The sequence below is a fragment of the Acinonyx jubatus genome, chromosome B4 (assembly GCF_027475565.1).
Source record: "Acinonyx jubatus isolate Ajub_Pintada_27869175 chromosome B4, VMU_Ajub_asm_v1.0, whole genome shotgun sequence".
In the NCBI taxonomy this organism is placed as follows: Eukaryota; Metazoa; Chordata; class Mammalia; order Carnivora; family Felidae; genus Acinonyx; species Acinonyx jubatus.
The window spans coordinates 11910544-11930932 of record NC_069387.1 but is presented as its reverse complement, the minus strand read 5'-3'; the positions used below and the strand labels follow the sequence as shown (position 1 = coordinate 11930932).

Here is a 20389-nt window from a genome sequence, read left to right as displayed (position 1 = left end):
TTTCTTGTTGGTAAGGAAGAAGTAACACTATCTCTTTGCAGATGATGTGATCTTGTATAAAGAAAATCCTAAGGAATCCACTAAAAAACTAATAGTGCGAATACGTGAGTTCTAACAAGGTTGCAAGCTACAAGATCAATATATAATATACAAAAAAAAAAAAAAAAAAGCCAGTGATATTTCTGCATGCTACCAAAGAATACTCCAAAAATTAAATTAAGAAAACAATTTCATGTATACAGTTCTAAAAAGACCAGAATACATAGGAACAAATTTTGAAAAGCAGTGTATGACCTATATGTTGAAAACAACAAAACATCACTGAAATACATCACAGCTCACCTAAATAAATCCATGGATTATCTTTCATGGGTCAGAACATTTAACAATGTTAAGAGGGCATAACTCTCCAAACTGAACTCCAGGGTCAATGCAATCCTTAACAAAATCCCAGCTGGCTTTCCACACCACCGCCCCCCACCCCACCCCTGACAGAAACTGAAAAACTTATCCTAAGATTTATACAGAAAAACATGAAATCCACAGTAGCCAAAATAATCGTCCTGATTATTCCTGATTCCAAAATTTACTACAAAACTATAGTAATCAAGACAGTGTAGTATTAGCAAACAATAGGCATATAAATCAAAGGAATGAAATTGAGGGTCTAGAAATTAATCTTTACAGGTATGGCCAACTGATTTATTCCAAGGGGGGCAAGACAGTTCAGTGAGGGAAAGAATGGTCAACAAATGGTGTTAGGATGAATGGAAATCTACACACGAAAGAATGAAGTTGGTCCCCTACCTCACACCATATACACAAATGAACTGAAAATGGATCAGAGACCTAAATGTAGGAGATAAAACTATAAACCTTTTAGGAGAAAACATAGGAGTGAATCCTCATGACCCTGGATTAGTCAATGGCTCCTTAGATACAACACCAAAAGCATAAATGACATAAGAAACATAGATAAACTGGACTACATAAAAATAAAAAAAAAATTTCTGCTGCCAATGGTAGCACCCAGGAACTGAAGAGATAATCTACAGAATGGGAGAATATATTGCAAGTCATATACCTCATAAGGGATTTGCATCTTGAATATATAATGAACTCTTATAACTCAGTAATAAAAAGGCAATCCAATTTTTTTAAATGGGCAAAGGATTTCAAGAAATGTTTCTTCAAGGAAGGTATACAAATGAGCAACATGAAAAGATATTAGTTGTTAAGAAAATGAAATCAAAATCACAGTGAGGATGTGGGAGAAAGTCGAACCCTCATATATTGCTGGTGGAAACATAAAATGGAGCAGCCAATGTGGATAACAGTTTGGTATTTCCTCAAACTATTAACCACAGAGTTACCAATGACCCAGCAATCCCACTCCTGGGTATATAACCCTAGAGAATTAAAAAAATATATGTATATATACCTCCACACAAAAAATTGTGCATGAATGTTTAAAGCAAATATTATTCACAATAGGCATAAACTGGGAAGCAAAACGTTCACCAGCTGATAAATAAACAAAATGTTGTCCAGCCCCATGGTGGACTGACTCTTTCTTGGCAACAAAAAGGAAGTGAAGAACTGACACACGCCACAACATGGATGAACCTGGAAAACATGCTACATAAAATAAGTCAATCACTAAGGTGCACATGTTACATGATTCCATTTATACGAAATGTCCAGAAAAAGCGTATCTGTGGAGACAGAAAACCGATTACTGGGGGTGGGGAATGAGGAATCCGTGTCAGTGGGAAGTGGTTTCCTATTTGGTGGAAAAAAATGTTCTAAAATTATAATGTGGAAATGGTTCCATAACTGAATAATCTAGACGACACTGAAATGTATTCCTTACGTGGATGGATTATCTGGTATCTTAATCACATCTCTCTAAAGCTGTGCCAGGGCATGAATATTTCAAATTACCTATTTCATACCTTTCTTTGGCTTCCTTGAGGGCAATTTCAAGTCTCTCCACCTTCTGGTTTCCTTCCCTTAGACAAAGCAGGAGCTGGCTCACAGTTAATTCTTCAAATTCCAAATAATTCCTGGCACCTTCTGCAAATTTGCTCCTAGATCAAAAACAGCATACAGATTAAAAGGTTTTCATCAGAAAACAAAAATGTCAAAGTATCTGTGAGTATAACTGGAACCAACTTAAAGGAACTGCTTCCCAGAATACTTTCCAAATAACTCTCATTTACAGACCAAACGCAGCTGGCCCTGCGCCCACCAGGGCCCCACTCCTCCATGCTTTCTGGGAAGCACACGCTCGCTTCCTCCAAATGGCCGGTGTGCCCACAACATCAGACCACAGGGCCCACGGGACCAGAGGTGGCCCTGGTTTCCAGTGCCTGGCCTTCCTAGAGAACCAGCCTCAGAGAGGACCACAGTCATACAAAGGACACAAGCAGGCCTGCTGCCTGTGACACGCAGACCACCGGCCTTTCTCCTGCTTGACGTTCCCAAGTCAAGAGAAAAAAATCATTTTTGTTTCTGATTTCAAATCATTAGAGCAGAGAAATGTAGGCACTGTTGGCATGTCAAATATTTTTCTTGATTTCAACTCTGATGAAACCAAGAAGCAGTTCATCCACAAATAAAACCAGGACTACTGCTGTTGTAACTACACCTCCTGGGTGACTGTGCCGATGCTCATGGCATCTAACCAAGTTCATGTGTCTCATAAATAGTCAGGATTAAATGCCGGTTCCTGACTCCAAAGCTCAAACTCCAAACCCAGAAATCAATCTATGACTCCTTGATATAATAATAATAACGATAATAATAATAATAATAATAATAATAATGTTATGTTTATTTAATGTTTATTTTGGAGAAAAAGGGAGAGAGTGTGAGGAGGGGAGGGGCAGAGAGAGAGGGAGACACAGACTCCAGAACAGGCTCCAGGCTCTGAGCTGTCAGCCCAGAGCCTGATGCGGGGCTTGAATCCACGAACCATGAAATCAAGACCTGAGCTGAAGTTGGATGCTTAACCCACTGAGCTACCCAGGTGCCCCACTTTCTTTTTTTTAAATGTGCATTTATTTATTTTTGAGAGAGAGAGAGAAAAAAAAAGAATGAGTTGGGGAAGGGCACAGAGAGAGGAGAACAGAGATGCCTAAGTGGGCTCTGGGCTAACAGCACGGAGTCTGGTGTGGGGCTTGAACTCACAAACTGCGAGATCATGACCAGAGCGGAAATCAAGAGTCCGATGCTTAACCGACTGAGCCCCCCAGATGCTCCCTTAATATACCTTCAAACAAGGCAAGGAAGCTGTTATTGACAAGAACTGTGGCCTGGGGGCACCTGGCTGACTCAATCAGGAGCCTGTGGCTCTTGATCTCAGGGTTTTAAGTTTGAGCCCCACATTGGGTGTAGAGATTACTTAAAAATAAAATCTTAAAAAAAAAAAAACCTGTGGCTTAAAAGGGGAAGTGGTTTTGGCAGGTGGATATAAATGAGGAGGAAGTGGCTTGGAAATTTCAAACAGGGCTTTTTTCCTTCCCACCACGTTCAGGAAAGTCCTCCGATACTAAAAAAGCAACATGGGAGAAAGCCGAGGAATTGTTAAGTAAAAAAGGGATAACTTTCATTGATGCCAACTGCCCTGTTGGATGTAAGAATATCATCTAACATTTATTTTCCTCCTTGTACAAGGGCTTGGTAACATAATTGGAAAAAAAAAAAACCACCACCCATTTTGACGTTTTATAAATACACTCATTAAGTTCTAGAAACAAAAGGTATTAAAAGCCTATGAGAGAAGAGATTCCTAGAGAAATTTTCAGGTAACTGTCTCTTTCAAATAGACTAACACGGCAGTAATCCGCTCACAGAGGATGAGCCAACAGCCCACTCCGTGTGAGTGCAAGGTGCAAGAGCCCCGATTGCCTAAGTCCTCTCCCATCTCTTCCTCCGAGCTCCCCACCCCACCCCCGCCGCCACCATTTAAGATGTCTGCTTCCTGGTTATCTACTTGCAACAGGTCAATTTGAGACTCCACATGTAAGACCTCCAGAAAGTGGGTAGGACAGTGACTCAGGGCACTAACAGTCATCCCTAGAGAAGGTTACTCCCTATCAGTCACCCTGGCTTATATTTGGGACTGATCAGGGAAGAGAAAATGCTAACAACCCCCTTTATCAGGCTGGACAGCCTGGTCCAGGTCAAACTATACTGATAAATTGGGAAACAGAAGTCTTGATTAAGAGCGAGTTTGTTTTCACTTCTCATCTGATGGGAGTTGAAACACATCTAAACAGAGAGGTGAGGGGGAGTTAGCTTACAAAGGCACCCAACATTGTTTTGATTATCAGCCAGTTTGGGCTGCAACATATTAAGTATCATTCAAACCGAACATTCTTCAAAGGTCCTGGTATAAATTAGTAAGAATTGACTTTTGCAGCCCATCATGTTTGACCTCCCAGCAAGGGTGTCTCCGACGGCCTTAGCCCTTCTTCACCTACGTGTCAACGGAATCAGTTCTTGTGGGCCCAGGACTTGTCTTGATTTCTTTCAGTGCCACATCTGCTTCTCCTTCCTGTCAAGGCAGAAATGAAAGGGATTTGACGTGATATGTCTGTGAGAAAAATGCTTTCCCAGAAGAGAAAAAGGCAATAGATCAAGAATTTTGATGGCATGCCACCCAAGGAATCTACCAACATTTGAATGTGAGATGTTTAAATTAGGTCACTGAAATGGAACGGAACTTTACCCTTCCCTCACCCTGCACACCCTGTCAGGATTATAAATATCTAGGGCCACGGCGTGAAGGTTGGTCTCTCATCCCGAGCAGTCAACCTGACCCCAAACACATGAAAGCTTATCTCCTCCTTCTCCTTGGCAGTTCCCTTCTTTCCCAAATAAAGGTCACACGGAGCTAGTGACAACTCCACACACCTTCCCTATACAGGCCTTTAAAATGCACGATGTCACAACTTGCTGAAGCCACATTGAAAAAGAGGCTGCTTTCTGTGGACAAGGCTCACACAAAGCACAAGGTTGGCTCCTATTAGAAATTCATACACACTGTGGGCTGTTTAAGGGAAGAAGAAGCCTAAGGCCCGTTAAATGATTTGAAAGACACGTATATTCCAATGAACTTGCAGGAAAAATCTTCCGAAAATGCACAAAGATAGTTAATTCTGATTGTGTACATTCTTCCTAAATCTTAGGCAGCGTTTTCTGGTTCACAGAAACAAGGCAAGAAAAGCACATTTACGCTAAAAATAACTGTCACTATCAGATCAGTGAAGGAGCATATTATGCTAACCACGTGCCCTAAAGGAAGAAGCCTCATTTGGAAACTTCTGATATGCTCTTGGGACTTCCTGAATTTTGCCAGTTATTTGCAGAAGGTGAAAGCTGTTTGATCAAATTTGTTTCATAATCTTTGGTCATCTGCAGAAAGGGCACTCTACTCTGGCAGAGCGTGCTTTCCACTTGGTATTTTATTTATTATTTTTTTAATGTTTATTTATTTCCTAGAGAGAGATAGACCAGACAGACAGACAGACACAAAGCATGAGCAGGGAGGGGCAGAGAGAGAAAGGGAGTCACCATGGTCCGAAGCAGGCTCCAGGCTCCAAGGTGTCAGCACGGAGCCCAATGCGGGGCTTGAACCCACGAACTGTGAGATCATGACCTGAGCCGAAGCCGGATGCTTAACCAACTTGAGCCACCCAGACACCCCTCCATTTGGTATTTGAATTCTCCTGATTTCAGCTGCCATTAATGCACCCAAAGATTTATTTGGGAGCGTGTTTGGCAAGGTTATTGAGAGTCATCTCCCCATCCTATTACTCTTTAGGGCAGCAAATGAGTTGGAAATCAGAGATAGTCGTGCATTGCACTAGTAATTCCGACACGCCCAGAAGTTTAGCCCTTTACGAGTTCCCCACTACTTATTTCCAAGGCACATTTTTCTCTCTCAGAGACACGATCTCTTTATCAGATGTACGGTTTGGCAAAGCTCAAATGCCAGTGTGTATCACAGAGGACCTCGTCCTTAGGTGTTCTTCTCCCTCATTAATCCATCTTTTTTAGCAGCGATGAAGGGGAGGCCCTTCCGTGGTTCATCTACCTGTGCTGCTCTTCGGCCAGACCACGTGCATACCCAGATGTGGCCACAACAGATGCCACTCATGTGCTCAGGAACAGGCTGGCACCTGCCACTTCACTGTGTTACTGAGCTCACTGCATTTTCGGTTCCACAGAAATGTGTCAGACACTGTGGGCTTTAAACTCCGCTCTTGGAGGCACCCGGGCAGCTGCTATTAGAAGTGGGGGCGAAGTCAAGGTCGACCCTCACCCATAACTCCAGTGGCTCTGCTCTTTTCTCCACTTCTTGTTTTTAACAAACCACAGTTCCTTGTAAGACTCGTTGGAAAAGGAAGGTTCTATTATTTTAAAGACATCAGTTTCCTGCATCGGATCATGATTCTACTCACCCAAGGCCAATGCTGACCACCCCTAAGGACCTGGCTTGAAAAAGTTGTTTTGTTTTTTTAGATCTGTCACAAAATGTCTGACTTGTCAGGACACATGGAAAGAAAAAAAAACTACCTCTTTTGTCATAAAAGGTAATCAACATTCTTCCATTGCAGCTACGATAAATCTCACGAGCATTATGTTATGCTTATAAACAGGAGCCAATTTATCTTGGCGATGGCGATGCTGAAATTCCCCCACCATCTAGGTGTCTACGTGAGGTTTTTTGTAATTTGCTTAAAACAAAATCAAAACCAGGACACTTACAGCCATCCTGATTTCAACAAAGGAGTCTTCTGAGGGGCCACCTGAGTTCAGCTTGAGCTGTAGTTCAGACACGATGCCCAGCAGATCTGCCTTTTCAGCCTGAAGACGGGCCACCTGGGTCTTCAGCTGTTCCATTTCCTGGTCTGCTTCTGCCTTGGGGACTTTGGGGTCCCCAGTGGGGTCCTGGAAATGACGAGAAGCCAAGTGAGTCAGTGCATCAAATGAACACCTGGTCGTCAAACTCAAGTGTCCCCACACCCCACGGCAAGACAATTATGCTTTATGGTAGAAAATTCTAGCCTTTTCTTGGAGATGTATTTTTACGTAAATTTTAAAAAAGAAAAGTTTACATGATTTTATTACATTCAAATAGAAAATTAAAATAACCTCATGACAAAAAGGAAAGACTTCCTCAGCACACTGGAATAATCAGATATGAAGACAACCAGTCAGACTTCGACGATGGTAAACTCGTAAGTTGTAGTCCAAAAACCTCAGGAAATAAGGGCATCAACCTCTTATCTTTTTTTCTTCCTACAAATGCAGAACCCCCCACGCCCCCATACTTGTCATGTATAGTTAGAAGCCAAAGCATCAAGACGTTTCATTACTTGACACATAAATGGCCAAAGACAACAAAAGTTCCAAAATTCTCCAGGGCATGCAGGCTGGCTGCTATAATACACTACATTGGTGTTTTCAGGTTGCTAAAAGTAAGCCTGGTGAGAAATAAAAACTGAAAATTCAGAGGCTGCTACCAAAGGTAAAAAAAATTAACTTCTGGCCTATATACACATTAGTAATAAATATTCACCTTTCACTAATATCAAGTATGTGCTGCTTTCCTCTTGTTGTAATTATTGCACGTGGCATAAGAGAGAGACCCTGTTTAGATGCAATGCTTGCACTTGGGAGTAAGGAAAACAGATTTCAGTCCACACCCTGCTAATCACTGTGTGTGCGGCCATGAGTGCATTCACTTAATGTCTTGGCCTCTTTTGGCCTCTTTTGGTTTTCTTTTTCTTGGGTTAGAAAGGAAGATGGTGGCACCAAATGGTTTCGTTGGTCTCTTCCAGCTGTGACCTTGTAGACCTCTCTGGTTTCCTCCTCAGGAAACCTTCATTGCTTCTATACACATGGGACCACCAGAAATACATACCTGAGATCATCAGAGATTTACAACACATCAGAAAGTTCTCTCTCTCTCACACACACACATACACACACACCCCATGTCTCTAATAGATTTCCTAAGGAACTGTAAACCGACCCAGAGGCTCTGAGTGGAACCAAGAAAGCACCAGAAAGAATACGTACAGATGATAAACCAGCTGGTCCAAGAAATAGTAGAAAGTGGAAGGAAACGGATTAATATGCAACAAGAGAGTGCCCCTCACACCAGTGAGATCGTGCTGTTCCTTCCCCAGGGGCCTTCCCTTGCCATGAAACCACCACAGGCCCGAGAGAAAAGAACTCATGGTGAACCTGAGGAGTCAGGCATGCAAGGAATGGTTACCAGCCTGTGCATCCTGTCTCGGTCATGACCCGTCCCAAAGAAACATAAATGTGCAGGGATAGAAACAATCAAAGGAGAGGCACTATTGGCCTGGAACCAGGAGGTAAGCAGGTGAGGGTGAGGCCACGCTCTATTAGGAATCTTTGCATTTTCCTGTTGGACCCGTCTGAGGACATCTTCTAAATGGATTTTTAAAACAATTTTGGCATAAAGGGTAGGAAACAGAGTTTTAACCAAGTGTCTGAGGACAAGGGATATAAAGCCATGATTCTGGAATCTCAGACTGTCAGGTTAATTTCCTTTTTTGCAACGGTGAGGATCTCTTCACTATCCTTGGGCAATTCGGAATCTACTTATTTGGCCGTAAAACCTTGTAAAATAACATGTTAAATCTCTTCATTTTACTAATGAGACCCTTTCCATTCCCTTCCTGGACTAGAATGCGTACATTTTATTCTCTCTGATCAACCCCAACTCCATCATTTGTTAACGTCTTTTATTACTGTTGAGTGCCTGCCATTGACTTTCATGCAACACAATGACTCTACATCTTGTGTGCTTGTATCATGTCTCCATCACGCTGTCCTGGAAATCTGCCCAGGTGAACATGCCATTTCATAATCCTAGAAGAAACTCTGCCTCACAATCTGTACAATTAAAAGTTAAAAAGTTCTCTGTACAGATGATTATAATTTATGATTCCATGAAATTGGACAGAATAATTAATACCTCAGCCTCACCCTGACAATCAGAAGGCAGATCTCCAAAGGAAATTCCCTACTCCCCTTTCCTTGCGTGGCACAGAACACGTGAGAGGCTCTGGTGGCTAGAGGGGACTCCCTGGAGAACCAGCAGCGAGGATGGGTCAGCAAGAGTGAGAAAAGTCAGAGGCTTTGAGGGCTTCAAGTCAGGAAAATGAGAGCCTAAATTTTACAAATCACCTCAACTGGTCCATGAAAAAAAACAGCAAAGAGGAGGCAGGGAAGCAATAGGCAGGCCTGGGAGGCGTATTTTGGGGGGGAAAGCTGATGACCAAGGGTTTTTTTTTTTTTTTTAATTTTTTTTTTCAACGTTTTTATTTATTTTTGGACAGAGAGAGACAGAGCATGAACGGGGGAGGGGCAGAGAGAGAGGGAGACACAGAATCGGAAACAGGCTCCCGGCTCTGAGCCATCAGCCCAGAGCCCGACGCAGGGCTCGAACTCACGGACTGCGAGATCGTGACCTGGCTGAAGTCGGACGCTTAACCGACTGTGCCACCCAGGTGCCCCAACCAAGGGTTTTAAAGAGCTGTAAGTATCTCTGTCCAAGCACCCAAGTCCTGTGTCCCAAGGACTCACTTCTGAGTCTTGCTTATAGCTTGTTTAATCCGATCTTCTGCATTGCAAGAAGCTGTCCAGAGCTCCAGCTCTGTTCTCAACTTCTTCCAATACTGGGACGTTTTAGGAAAACCCATAGGTAGACTATTTCAAGCAAAGTGCTTCTGGAAGCTTCTTTCTGAGCTCCAGTGCTATAGTCCCCAGCAGGCTGATGCCAGCTGTCAGCTCACATCCCAAAGACCAAGGAGGAAAACAGTGTAAGATATTTTCTTCCAGAGAGTAGAAAATACATTCATATATCCCACCAGGTGATCATGTCTTCAGAGCATTCTACCTCGAAAATATTTCGACACTGAGAGACTTCCCCCAAAGTAGTGACTTAATGCTCTTTGAACTGTAAGACAAGTTCAAGCATCAGATGTGAAGAGTCTTATCAGCAATGAATTGTTTCCCATACACACATAAGTTTATGAAAGCAGAATGTCCACGCTGTCCCATGAGCAGGGATTGAGGAGTAAAGCACTGACCTAAACCACAATATTTCTCTCAACAGCTCTTCATTCTTTAGATTATTCCAGCTTGTCCTCTTCTCATTACTTTCTTTCCTTTATCTTTCTTTCTTTGCACTCTTTACCCAAGAAATTAGAGGTCAATGGAGCTCAAGGTATCTCAAGGAAATCACTGATGCCTCAATTCCATTCTCCCTGAGCCAAACCAGTGCTCCATCCTTCTGAGGGCTGCTAAGTTCAAGGTTGGGGAGAAAGTGACGAGCAGATGTCCATCCTAATGAACAATGTCCAGTGAGCCTTAGCATATGGGCAGACGCTTCAAGTGTGTTCTGACACAACCTGTTTTCTTCCACTCACATCTTTAACATCCACTCCCAGCTGGGGGCACTTTTCTCCGGTTCTCTGGGTCGATGAAAATGTAGCAACCCTACAGCCTCCTGCCACGACATGATGTGTCGCACCATTTTCCAAAAGTAAATGTAAAATTTAAATTGAGGAATCTCTATGGTAGACTGGGGGGAAGGACAAGACCGGTAAGCAAAACTTCCCAGTCATAGATTTTGTTTTTTTAATGCTTATTTATTTTTGAGAGAGACAGGGAGAACGCCAAACGTGCGCAGGGGAGGGGCGGAGAGAGAGAGGGAGACACAGAACCTGAAGGCGGCTCCAGGCTCCGAGCTGTCAACACAGATGTAGGGCTTGAACTCACAAACCATGAGATCATGACGTGAGCCAAAGTCGGACGCTTAACCAACTGTGCCACCCAGGTACCCCCCGAATCACAGATTTTTTTAAATGCAATTTTATATCAAAGACAGAAACTAAAAGCTAACCCTTGGGTGGTTCTAGGCAGAGGTTATCTGCACCGTCTACAATGAATACAAAATACTGATTTATAACTACAACCTTCTTTTGACTATAATCACTATGGTCAAAGCTGTACAAACTTCCTTGCCCCAACAGAAATCATACACGACCCTTGAAGTTGCAACCAACCTTCTCAGCAAGAACAGTATTTTCTTTCTTTTTATTTATTTTTTTCAAATGTTCATTTATTTTGAGAGAGAGAGTCCCAAGCAGGCTCCACACCGTCAGCGTGGAACCTGACGTGGGGCTCAACCCCATGACTCCTGGGATCATGACCTGAGCCGAATCAAGAGTTGGATGCCCAACTGCCTGAGCCATCCAGGTGCCCCAATTTTTTCAAGATGATACAAAACACTTGTCTAGATGGGACGCCTGGGTGGCTCAGTCGGTTGAGGGTCCGACTTTGACTCAGGTCATGATCTCGCTGTGATTTCGAGCCCCACGTCGGGCTCTGTGCTGACAGCTTGGAGCCTGGAGCCTGCTTCGGATTCTGTGTCTCCCTCTCTCTCTGCCCCTCCCCCGCTCATGCTCTGTCTGTCTGTCTCTCTCTGTCAAAAATAAATAAACATTTTTAAAAAATTAAAAACAAAACAGAACTCGTCTAGCCTAAACCGTAAAAAGTTTGATCTAGAAGTCTAGATGAGTAAGATTCCACTCTAAATGTAACTAAAAGAAAATAAAATCGTAACAGATCAGTCTGCTCACTCACCTCAAGGGGCCTTTCTGTTTTCCCTTTTAGTTTTCTGAGTTCTTCCTTCAATTTTTCATTTTCATGACTCAAAGCCACGAGACGCTCTTTGGCTTCCTTGCTCTGTATCTCAAAAAATAGGCGTTCTTCCTTCTGTTTCTCTGTCCAGGCTGAAAGCTCTTCAAATCGCCCTTTCATAGCCTGATTATTCAGCTTCATGGCTTCTGTAGGGGGTTCAGAGTGAGAGTGTCGCGCATCAGACTTGACTGGATGAATCCCACCTCCCTCTGGACTACCCTCACCCTGTAGCCCGGAATCCAAAGAAGCCGTACTTGGCCTGGGCCCCAGGCTCAGGGGCAAAAAGACTGTAGCAAGGTGAGTGGTTTTTGTTTCCAGATAGGACGAGGGGGTCCAATGTTGTTTCTCGTCCTCCAAAGACTCCAGAAAACAAAACTGGTTTGGGTGCCTCTGCTACAGCCCACGTGGTAGGGCACAGCCTCCAACACCGGTCCTGCTAGAAGCCACGGCCTGAGACACTGGGATGCTCTCTGTGAACAAGGGCATGTTTAGGACTAACTCTGGAATAATAGCAGTGTTTCTCCCTGTTTCCTTCTAAATGGGCTAAATGTCACTGTGCCATTTCCCTGAGGTACGTAAGTGCTTTTTATTCTTACCTGCATCCCGAGGTAAACATTGGCAACAATGTTAGCCTTACCAAAAGCTAAACTCTGGGCTCTCTCTCCAGGTAGTGCAACGGAGAGAAGGGAGCTCACCATCAAGGCTTTTCGCAAAGAGAGGCGGTTCACGAAGGCCCAGGGTGGATGGAGAACACGGGGGCCGGCGGCCGCTCACCTTTGAGCTGATGGTTCTCGGTCAGGAGCTCCTTCATTTGCTGTAGCAGTTCCTCTGGTGTGAACGTGTCCAGATTTGGGTGGGCCAGGTTGGGGGGTCCATTTCCTGTGGTCTCACTGGGGCTGTCCCCCTTTTCAGTCAGGCAGCTAAGTGGTTGGTGGGACATGGCAGAAGGACCTACGGAAAAGTCACAGGCTGAAAACAGAGCTGTCTTCCCTCTGCGAGGGGTCCCCACGAGCCCCGCAAATCCACCGGCAATTGCTGGTGAGTTTTCCAAAAGGTGCCTACTTCCCCTCCAATTAGATTTTGGACATTTTTGATTCTTCCTTTAAAAAAATTTTTTTTAATGTTTATTTTTGAGAGAGACGAGGGGGGGAGAGGGAAAGGGGGAGAGGGAGAAGGAGAGGGAGGGAGAGGGAGGGAGAGAGAGAGAGAGAGAACAAGTGGGGGAGAGGCAGAGAGAGAGGGAGACACAGAATCCGAAGCAGGCTCCAGGCTCTGAGCTGTCGGCACAGAGCCCAACATGGGGCTTGAACTCATGAACCGTGAGATCATGACCTGAGCCGAAGTAGGACACTCAACTGACTGAGCCATCCAGGCGCCCCTGATTTTTCCTTTTAAACAAAACGTGTCTGTGCTAGCTTCAGTATGTATGCATGTACATGTGCGTCCGTGTGAGTGGGGGCAGCGAGGAGCTGCAACATGAGGAAGAAAAGAAAAGCATGACAATGTGATAATTAGGACAGAGGGATTCATGAAGGCTTTAAACATGTATTTGTAGACATGGGTAAAGTATCATTAAATTGGTTTTCCCAGGCAAATCTTTGAAGTTCAAATCTCTCTGCTGTGGGTGAACTGCACAGAAAGTGAATTATATGTCAATAAAGCTGTTTAAAAAATCTCTAGGGGCGCCTGGGTCTCTCTGTCTCTCAATAATAAATAAATGTTAAAAAAAATTTTTTTTTAAATCTCTGTATTTCAGCTCTTATATTTTTGGCTAAGAGAAAAGGAAGAACTAATGCATTCTAGATGCTTCCTACATGCTGAATCACTGCACCAGACACGTCAGTTTCTAATCCTCACTCAAACTCAGCTAGATGGCTATTTTGCAGGAGACAGAGCTGAGTTTGCAGAGGTTTTATAGCTCGTCCAAGGTCACGTAAGAAGAGGTGTGACTGGGCGTTAGTGATGATTCCAAAACCCAGCCCTGGAATACAATAAAGATGCTACTGAATATTTAGGCTTCAGAGTTCAACAGTTCTGCAAAGCACACTTACAAGATGAAGAGATCCTGCTTACTGACGGCATGTTCTGAGAATATTTTAAGCACACCACTTTATTTTGTAGAGGGGTCAATGTGGTCATAAATAAGACAGACGAGTGTATCCCAAGTCCATTTATACATGTCCTACCACCTGGGCAAACAGAGGAATCTCTTCTAACAACTGGCTACATGCTATAGGCAAATGTTTTCTTTTTGGGGCTTCGTGAAGATGGTAAGTCTTTTCACGACAACTAGAGAGTCACCAAGCTGGTCAGTGGAAGGCGCAGAAGGCTACGCGTGCTCTCTCTGATACATCACTGGCTCAGGACATCTACGTATGCTCACGGTGACCACATGTTAAAATGCAACCAGACACAGGTGCCTCTTCCCCATCCCAACAGGAGGCAAGGCCTGGGACTCTCTGGGGGTCCCCTGAACCCGAGAGCCTGGCGACTTGTTTTTGGTCTGAAGGAAGCCGCACGCAGGACAGCAGGCCCTGACTCCTCCCCTGTGCGGCCAGCTTAAGGAGAGGCCTTCTCATGAAACGCTTTAATGAGGATAGGGATTTATGAAGTGAAAAACACTGACGAAGCAGGCTGCTCAACCGTGAGCCTTTAGAAGGTATCTATGGTTCATGTAGCCTAATACATTTACAAGAGAGGTGTGCCCTTGGCCTTCGGTGACTGGAATAGACTGCTTTTGTTTTCCCCAATAATTTGGACAAAAACAATTTGGAGAATGTCAGTTTTTGGCTTTCCATAGCATTCATTGTTGCACAGTATGAGGTCAGAGCTAGCGCTTAATAAACATGGATTTTTCCTAAATAGCCGAGGAATACTAAAATTCTAGGTAAGAGACCTAAAGATACAATCCTCACAATGTGTACCATCTAGTTGCCAATGTTCAATTTGCTCAGCTCTTCAGTGATTATACTTTGCAAAAGTAAATGAGGGGCGCCTGGGCAGCTCAGTCAGCTTTTGACTTCAGCTCAGGTCATGATTTCACGGCTCGTGAGTTCGAGCCCCACAATCGGGCTGTCTGCTGTCAGCAAAGAGCCCACTTAGGATCCTGTCTCCCTCTCTCTCTCTCTCTCTGCCCCTCCCGCCTCGTGTGTGTGCATGCTCTCTCTCAAAAATAAATAAACACTTGAGAAATAAAAAAGTAAATGGAAACATTTCACGGATGTTTTTTAAGAAGCCCCCAGGCAGTTCTCTAGAGATGTGCTTGGTTTCATTTTACTGTATACACATTTCTCCTTCATGGTTTTTCCAAGAGAGAGGAAAGGGGAGAGAAAAGGAGTGAAGAGGGGAAGGGCAGGCAGGGGAGAGGAGAAGAGAAAGATTTTCCCTTGAAATTTATTCAGGTATTTTTCCTCCTCGACTTTCTTTACACCCCTCCCGAGGCTTTAAACACAGCTCTTATAAAGTTAAAACTGGTTGTGGCTCTTCTAACTTTTTCAGGTTGCCCAGATTTTCTAAGGACATGAAGGGAAAAAGCAGGCTCATGCTAAGGAGGATGGTAGAAAAAACACTGGGTACCTGAAACAGATGTGTGACCTCTTATGATGATTTACTGACCTGTCTAGCAAATGATGATCATTTCAGTTGCTTCCAGCCGTCAAACACCAGGAAAAGTATTCTTGAGTTTCTATGAAGATCGGAATCCAACCCTACCATCCAATACCCCAGCACCCTCGCGGCCATGCCACCCTCTTTCACTAATACATAGGCCTGTCCTAATCACAGCAAGCTCTTCATTATCCAGCATTGTAGGAAAGACTTGGTCATTCAAATGTCATGGTAAATAAGTTAGCATATATGCCAAACATAAGCATGTACATACTCGTTACCAAATTTTTACTAAAAGCAATTTAATCGCTTTTCAGGGATTCAAAGAGTACCCTATGATTTTAGAGTATTTTGGGAGCATTGTTATGAGTTTATGAGTACACTGCCTATGTGAAATGTCTATTGGTAGAATACCTGTTAGAGAAAGCTGAATTTTCTAAGTCTTTAACAACACCTGATGCTGCATTCAATTGAACAAACACAGAGATGCATTATAACTTCTTGCACACATCTCAAAGGTTATAGAAATTGGAACTAAGCCATTTATTCCAAGTTTCTATCTAGTAACAGATTTTCTTTCTGTTTTTTTTTTACAGAATTTCCCATAAAAATCCAAATAATCTGGATCTAAAAGGTGTCATTTCTTTTTTTCTTTTTCATTTTGTTAAAAAAAATTTTTTTTTTAACGTTTATTTATTTTTGAGACAGAGAGAGACAGAGCATGAACAGGGGAGAGTCAGAGAGAGGGAGACACAGAATCCGAAACAGGCTCCAGGCTCTGAGCTGTCAGCACAGAGCCCGACGCAGGGCTCGAACTCACGGACCTCGAGATCATGACCTGAGCCAAAGTAGGCCGCTTAACCGACTGAGCCACCCAGGCACCCGCCCCTCTTTTTCATTTAGAATGTAAGTTCTATGTCCAACATGGGCCTTGAACTTGTGACCCCAAGGTCAAGAGTTGCATTTTCTACCAACTGGGCCAGCCAGACACCACTGAAACATGTGTCTTTTTCCTTCCTTCCTTCCTTCCTTCCTTTCTTCTTTCTTTCTTTCTTTCTTTCTTTCTTTCTTTCTTTCTTTCTGTGAGTGGGGGTGGAGATGGGAGGAGTTGAGGGAGAGAGGGAGAGGGAGAGAGATGGGGAGAGGGAGGAGGGAGGGGGGAGAGGGGGAGGGAGGGGGAGAGAGAGAGAGAGAGAGAGAGAGAGAGAGAGAGAGAGAGAGAGAATCCTAATTGGCTCCAGGCCTAGTGCAGAGGCTCAATCTCACACGGGGCTCAATCTCATGATCCTGAGATCATTACCTGAGCTGAAATCAAGAGTCAGATGCTTAACCGACTGAACCATCCAGGGGTCATTTCTTTTCTTTTTTTTTTTTTTTAATATAACTTATTGTCAAGTTGGCTAACATACAGTGGATACAGTGTGCTCTTGGCTCTGGGGGTAGATTCCCGTGATTCATCGTTTACATACGACACCCAGTGCTCATCCCAACAAGTGCCCTCTTCAATGCCCATCACCCATTTTTCCCTCTCCCTGGCACCCCCATCAACTCTCAGTTTGTTTTCTGTATTTAAGAGTCTCCTATGGTTTGCCTCCATCCCTCTCAGTTTGTAACTATTTTCTGAAATGTGTCATTTCTAAGCAAAGGTGGTATTTAACGACAGAAGGGCAAATGAATTTAGCACGGGATCTGTCAAGATTCCACCCATGAGGAAGAAGGCGAACTACCTGGACGGTGGAAGTTCAAAGGCAAAATCTCCTAGATTTTATTCCAAGATCTGGTATTTGAATTCTTAAATATATTATCATTTTTAATTCCAGAGGTCAAGTAATTATAGCAATGACTTGACTTTGTGGGCATGATGGGCACGAGCTTAAATTTCATTTACGAGTTGGCTTTACAAATGATCCAGTCCAGACATTCAATGCAAGAATGTCTTGTTTGATTTCCATGGAAGACGGTCACATAGAGCAATCTTGAAAGACTTCAATGACAGAAAATACGTGCAATGACTTTAGCAGGCAACTGCCTGTTCTATTACAGGATGGTTCGTATCATCAGAAACTCATTTTGTATCGGGCACAAATCTGCCTTGTACTGTCCACCCACTGGATGTTGGGCCAGTGAGCATAATACAGAATAAGTCCAGGCCCTTACCCCAGTATGTCTGATGTTCCAAAGTTGCTTAATAAGCATTCATAGGTTCAACCCCCACATGGATAAATTAATTTTAAAACAGTGAAAATCTTATTTCTTGACCAGAGACAATAGGTGGCTATCGGCAAATTCTGATTTGGGATCACAAAGGACTAAGAGCCCACGACTGCATCAACCAGAACCATCATCATCCTGGGAAAAGAATTCAAAGTATGTATCCTATCAAGGGGGAAAAAGAAGCTTCACATTTTCTGCCAGAAATGGTATTCTGATTTTGGGATTTGCTGACATACAGAAAATGGAAATAACCTCATCACATAAGGCAGGGCCGTGGGAGTCATTCTTGTTTCTCCATTCCCTCTTATCCCGAGTCTAATGGGTCACCAAGTCCTGGCACTTGTTACCTCCTCCCCGTCCCTGCTAGCTTAGGTCCAGTCCTTCTTGCTGTCTCAATTACAGCAATGATGTGCTCCACAGAGTATGGGATTTTTGTCTATTGTGTCCACCACTGTGTCCCCAGCACCTAGAAAACTTGCTGAAGAGTCTCCTACATGGTCTGACTTCTGTCTTTCCACCGCAGGTCCACCACCTCCCTGGTTTCTTACCCCGCATGAAGCCACCGTCCTGCTTAAAACCCTTCCCATATAACACAGAGTTCCAGCTCCCGAGTGGGAAAAACTCGGCATTCCAGAGTCTGGCCCTCACTCACCCACCGGTATCATCTCCTGTCACCATGCCACTCGCACCCAAGGCACACTGAACAGCTCACAGTTCCCTGCCTTCTTCTGCTTCTCTGCCCTTATCTCTGTTCTCCCCTCTGCACAAAATGTGTGGTCCCACTTTTGCCCTGGCAAATACCCACCAGACAGTTCGATGTCCAGTTGAAATAGACGTCCTGTGAAAAACAAACTTTTCTTTCCTCTAAGTACTCAGTAGCACTTGGCCCTGGCCTTGGCCTGCAAAATCCTATATAATCATCCCTCGCCAGTCTATCTTCCATCAAACTTCCGCGAAGGTCTCCATGTTATTCTCCCTTGGGAGCAGCACACAGCAGGCTCTCAGCAAATGTTTGTTGAAATGAAATGAAAATACAGTGTAACGAAGAATTTAAGGACTAACACTTACAAAACACTTTCTGCTATGTAGGTGACAAACCCAGCATGTGAGTACTACGACTTTTTCTACGGTTCCGTGGCACTCATTTCCAGATTCTTGAACTTGACTTTTAAAACTCGTTTTGAAAATTAGTAGTTTCTTCTATCATCCCCAAAGGTATCTGGATATCATTTGGGAATATACATTCATTATTCAACCCTCATATGCGTGTCAAAATGAAAACCTTTAAAATAATATTTTCCTCTGAGTGAAATACATTTCACTTTTTAAAAACAGACAGCAGTTTCTTCATTTTCATTTGGATTCACTAATCCCATAGATGCCAAACAACATCTCAAATAGTTCAAGTCTCTATAAAATTCAGAAAAAGCTGGGCTTGGAGAAAAAAATACCCATTTTCCCTACTTAAGGGAGAGGGTTCTGTAGAAAGTAATACAAAAGCCAGTTCTTTTCAAGAGTTAAGTTGGGTGTTTTTTGTTGTTGTTGCTTCTTTTGGTACTTAAAGTAAGTTTCCTTTTTTTTTCTTTTTTTTAGTATTTATTTATTTATTATTATTTAATTTACATCCAAGTGAGTCAGCATATAGTGCAATAATGATTTCAGGAGTAGAATCCAGTGATTCATCCCCTACATATAACACCTAGTGCTCCTCCCAACCAGTGCCCTACTGGATGCCCATGACCCATCTAACCCACCCCCCACCCAAAACCCCTCCAGCAACCCTCAGTTTGTTCTCTGTATTTAAGAGTCTCTTCTGGTTTGTCCCCCTCACTGTTTTTATATTATTTTTGATTCCCTTCCCTTCAAGAATAAAGTTTTTGTTTTTTTTGGAAGGATTAATTGGATTCCATAGCACAATGTACAACCTGAGATCGGTTACCAAAAAAAAAAAAAAAAAAAAAAAAAAGAAAAAGGGCTATTTTTATAATGTTGCACATAATATACAAAGAACCACTAAAACTGGCCCAGGAGAATAACAGAAAATATTCACCCGGAAGATTCCAGTCACTGTCCTGTCTCTCCAGGCCATATTTAAAGTTCACTTACCTTGTTCATTTCAGGGCAGTTCCTAGCCTTAGCCTCTGCTCCAAGATCTCTCCTCCTCAGTACAAACCAGGCATCTCCTGGGAAGTAGCCAGGATTCCCTAGGTCTTCTCTCCCTCCCCAAAGAGCAGGGGGGGGGGGGGGGTGTTCTCCTGTTAATAGTGCTGCCTTGCTTAACCAGATCTGAGGCTTTTCAGGTCCTAGTACCACCTTACTGGTCTACGGCTCTGTTTTCCATTTCATCCTTCAACAAGTTCTGTGGCATACATTTCCATACAACAGTTTTCCCGGGAAAGGACGCCAGACCAGAATCTGGGTTTCGTTTTCTCTTTGCGGTGTTTTACTCTTCCTCCAGCTTATGCTTTTCCGACAGTAAGAACTATTCTTTGGGGTTCTCAGCCTCAACTAGTATTCATAGCTATGTGTGTTTATACACACAAACGCATAACATACACACATGCTCTCCTGGACACAACGGCTGTTCAGAAGTCCCACTGCCTTAGAGACAGGTCACTTGTTCCTTAGCGTTCCTGGGCTATCTCATAAAGCTAGGTTAGTTTTTGTTTCTCAAAGGTGTACCTTTAACCGCTTCCCATATATTGAGGAACTGGCTGGCTGATCATTCCCAACCTGCGGGAGGATGTCATCCTTAAACCATCTCCGTGACCTACAGAGGAAGTCACCTGCGGCCAGCCGGGCCGGTAAAAAAAAG

General features: G+C 43.5%; 1 protein-coding gene across 8 annotated transcripts in view; it reads right to left on the bottom strand.

Moving 5' to 3' along the window:
• The window catches only part of OPTN (optineurin), a 39229-nt gene that overhangs the window by 18482 nt on the left and 358 nt on the right, over positions 1 to 20389 (bottom strand). For 4 of the 8 annotated variants that reach the window (XM_027073429.2, XM_027073428.2, XM_027073432.2 and 1 more), the window contains exons 2-6: positions 12529 to 12705; positions 11698 to 11900; positions 6778 to 6960; positions 4488 to 4561; positions 1956 to 2090 (exon numbers count right to left, since the gene is read on the bottom strand). In XM_027073429.2, the coding sequence (XP_026929230.1) occupies positions 1956 to 2090; positions 4488 to 4561; positions 6778 to 6960; positions 11698 to 11900; positions 12529 to 12694 (761 nt within the window). In that variant the 5' untranslated portion in view covers positions 12695 to 12705. Of the gene's footprint in view, positions 1 to 1955; positions 2091 to 4487; positions 4562 to 6777; positions 6961 to 11697; positions 11901 to 12528; positions 12706 to 18379; positions 18702 to 19680; positions 19831 to 20256; positions 20386 to 20389 lie in introns of those variants that run through there. The other 4 variants (XM_027073430.2, XM_015067784.3, XM_015067783.3 and 1 more) reach the window with 4 other exon arrangements.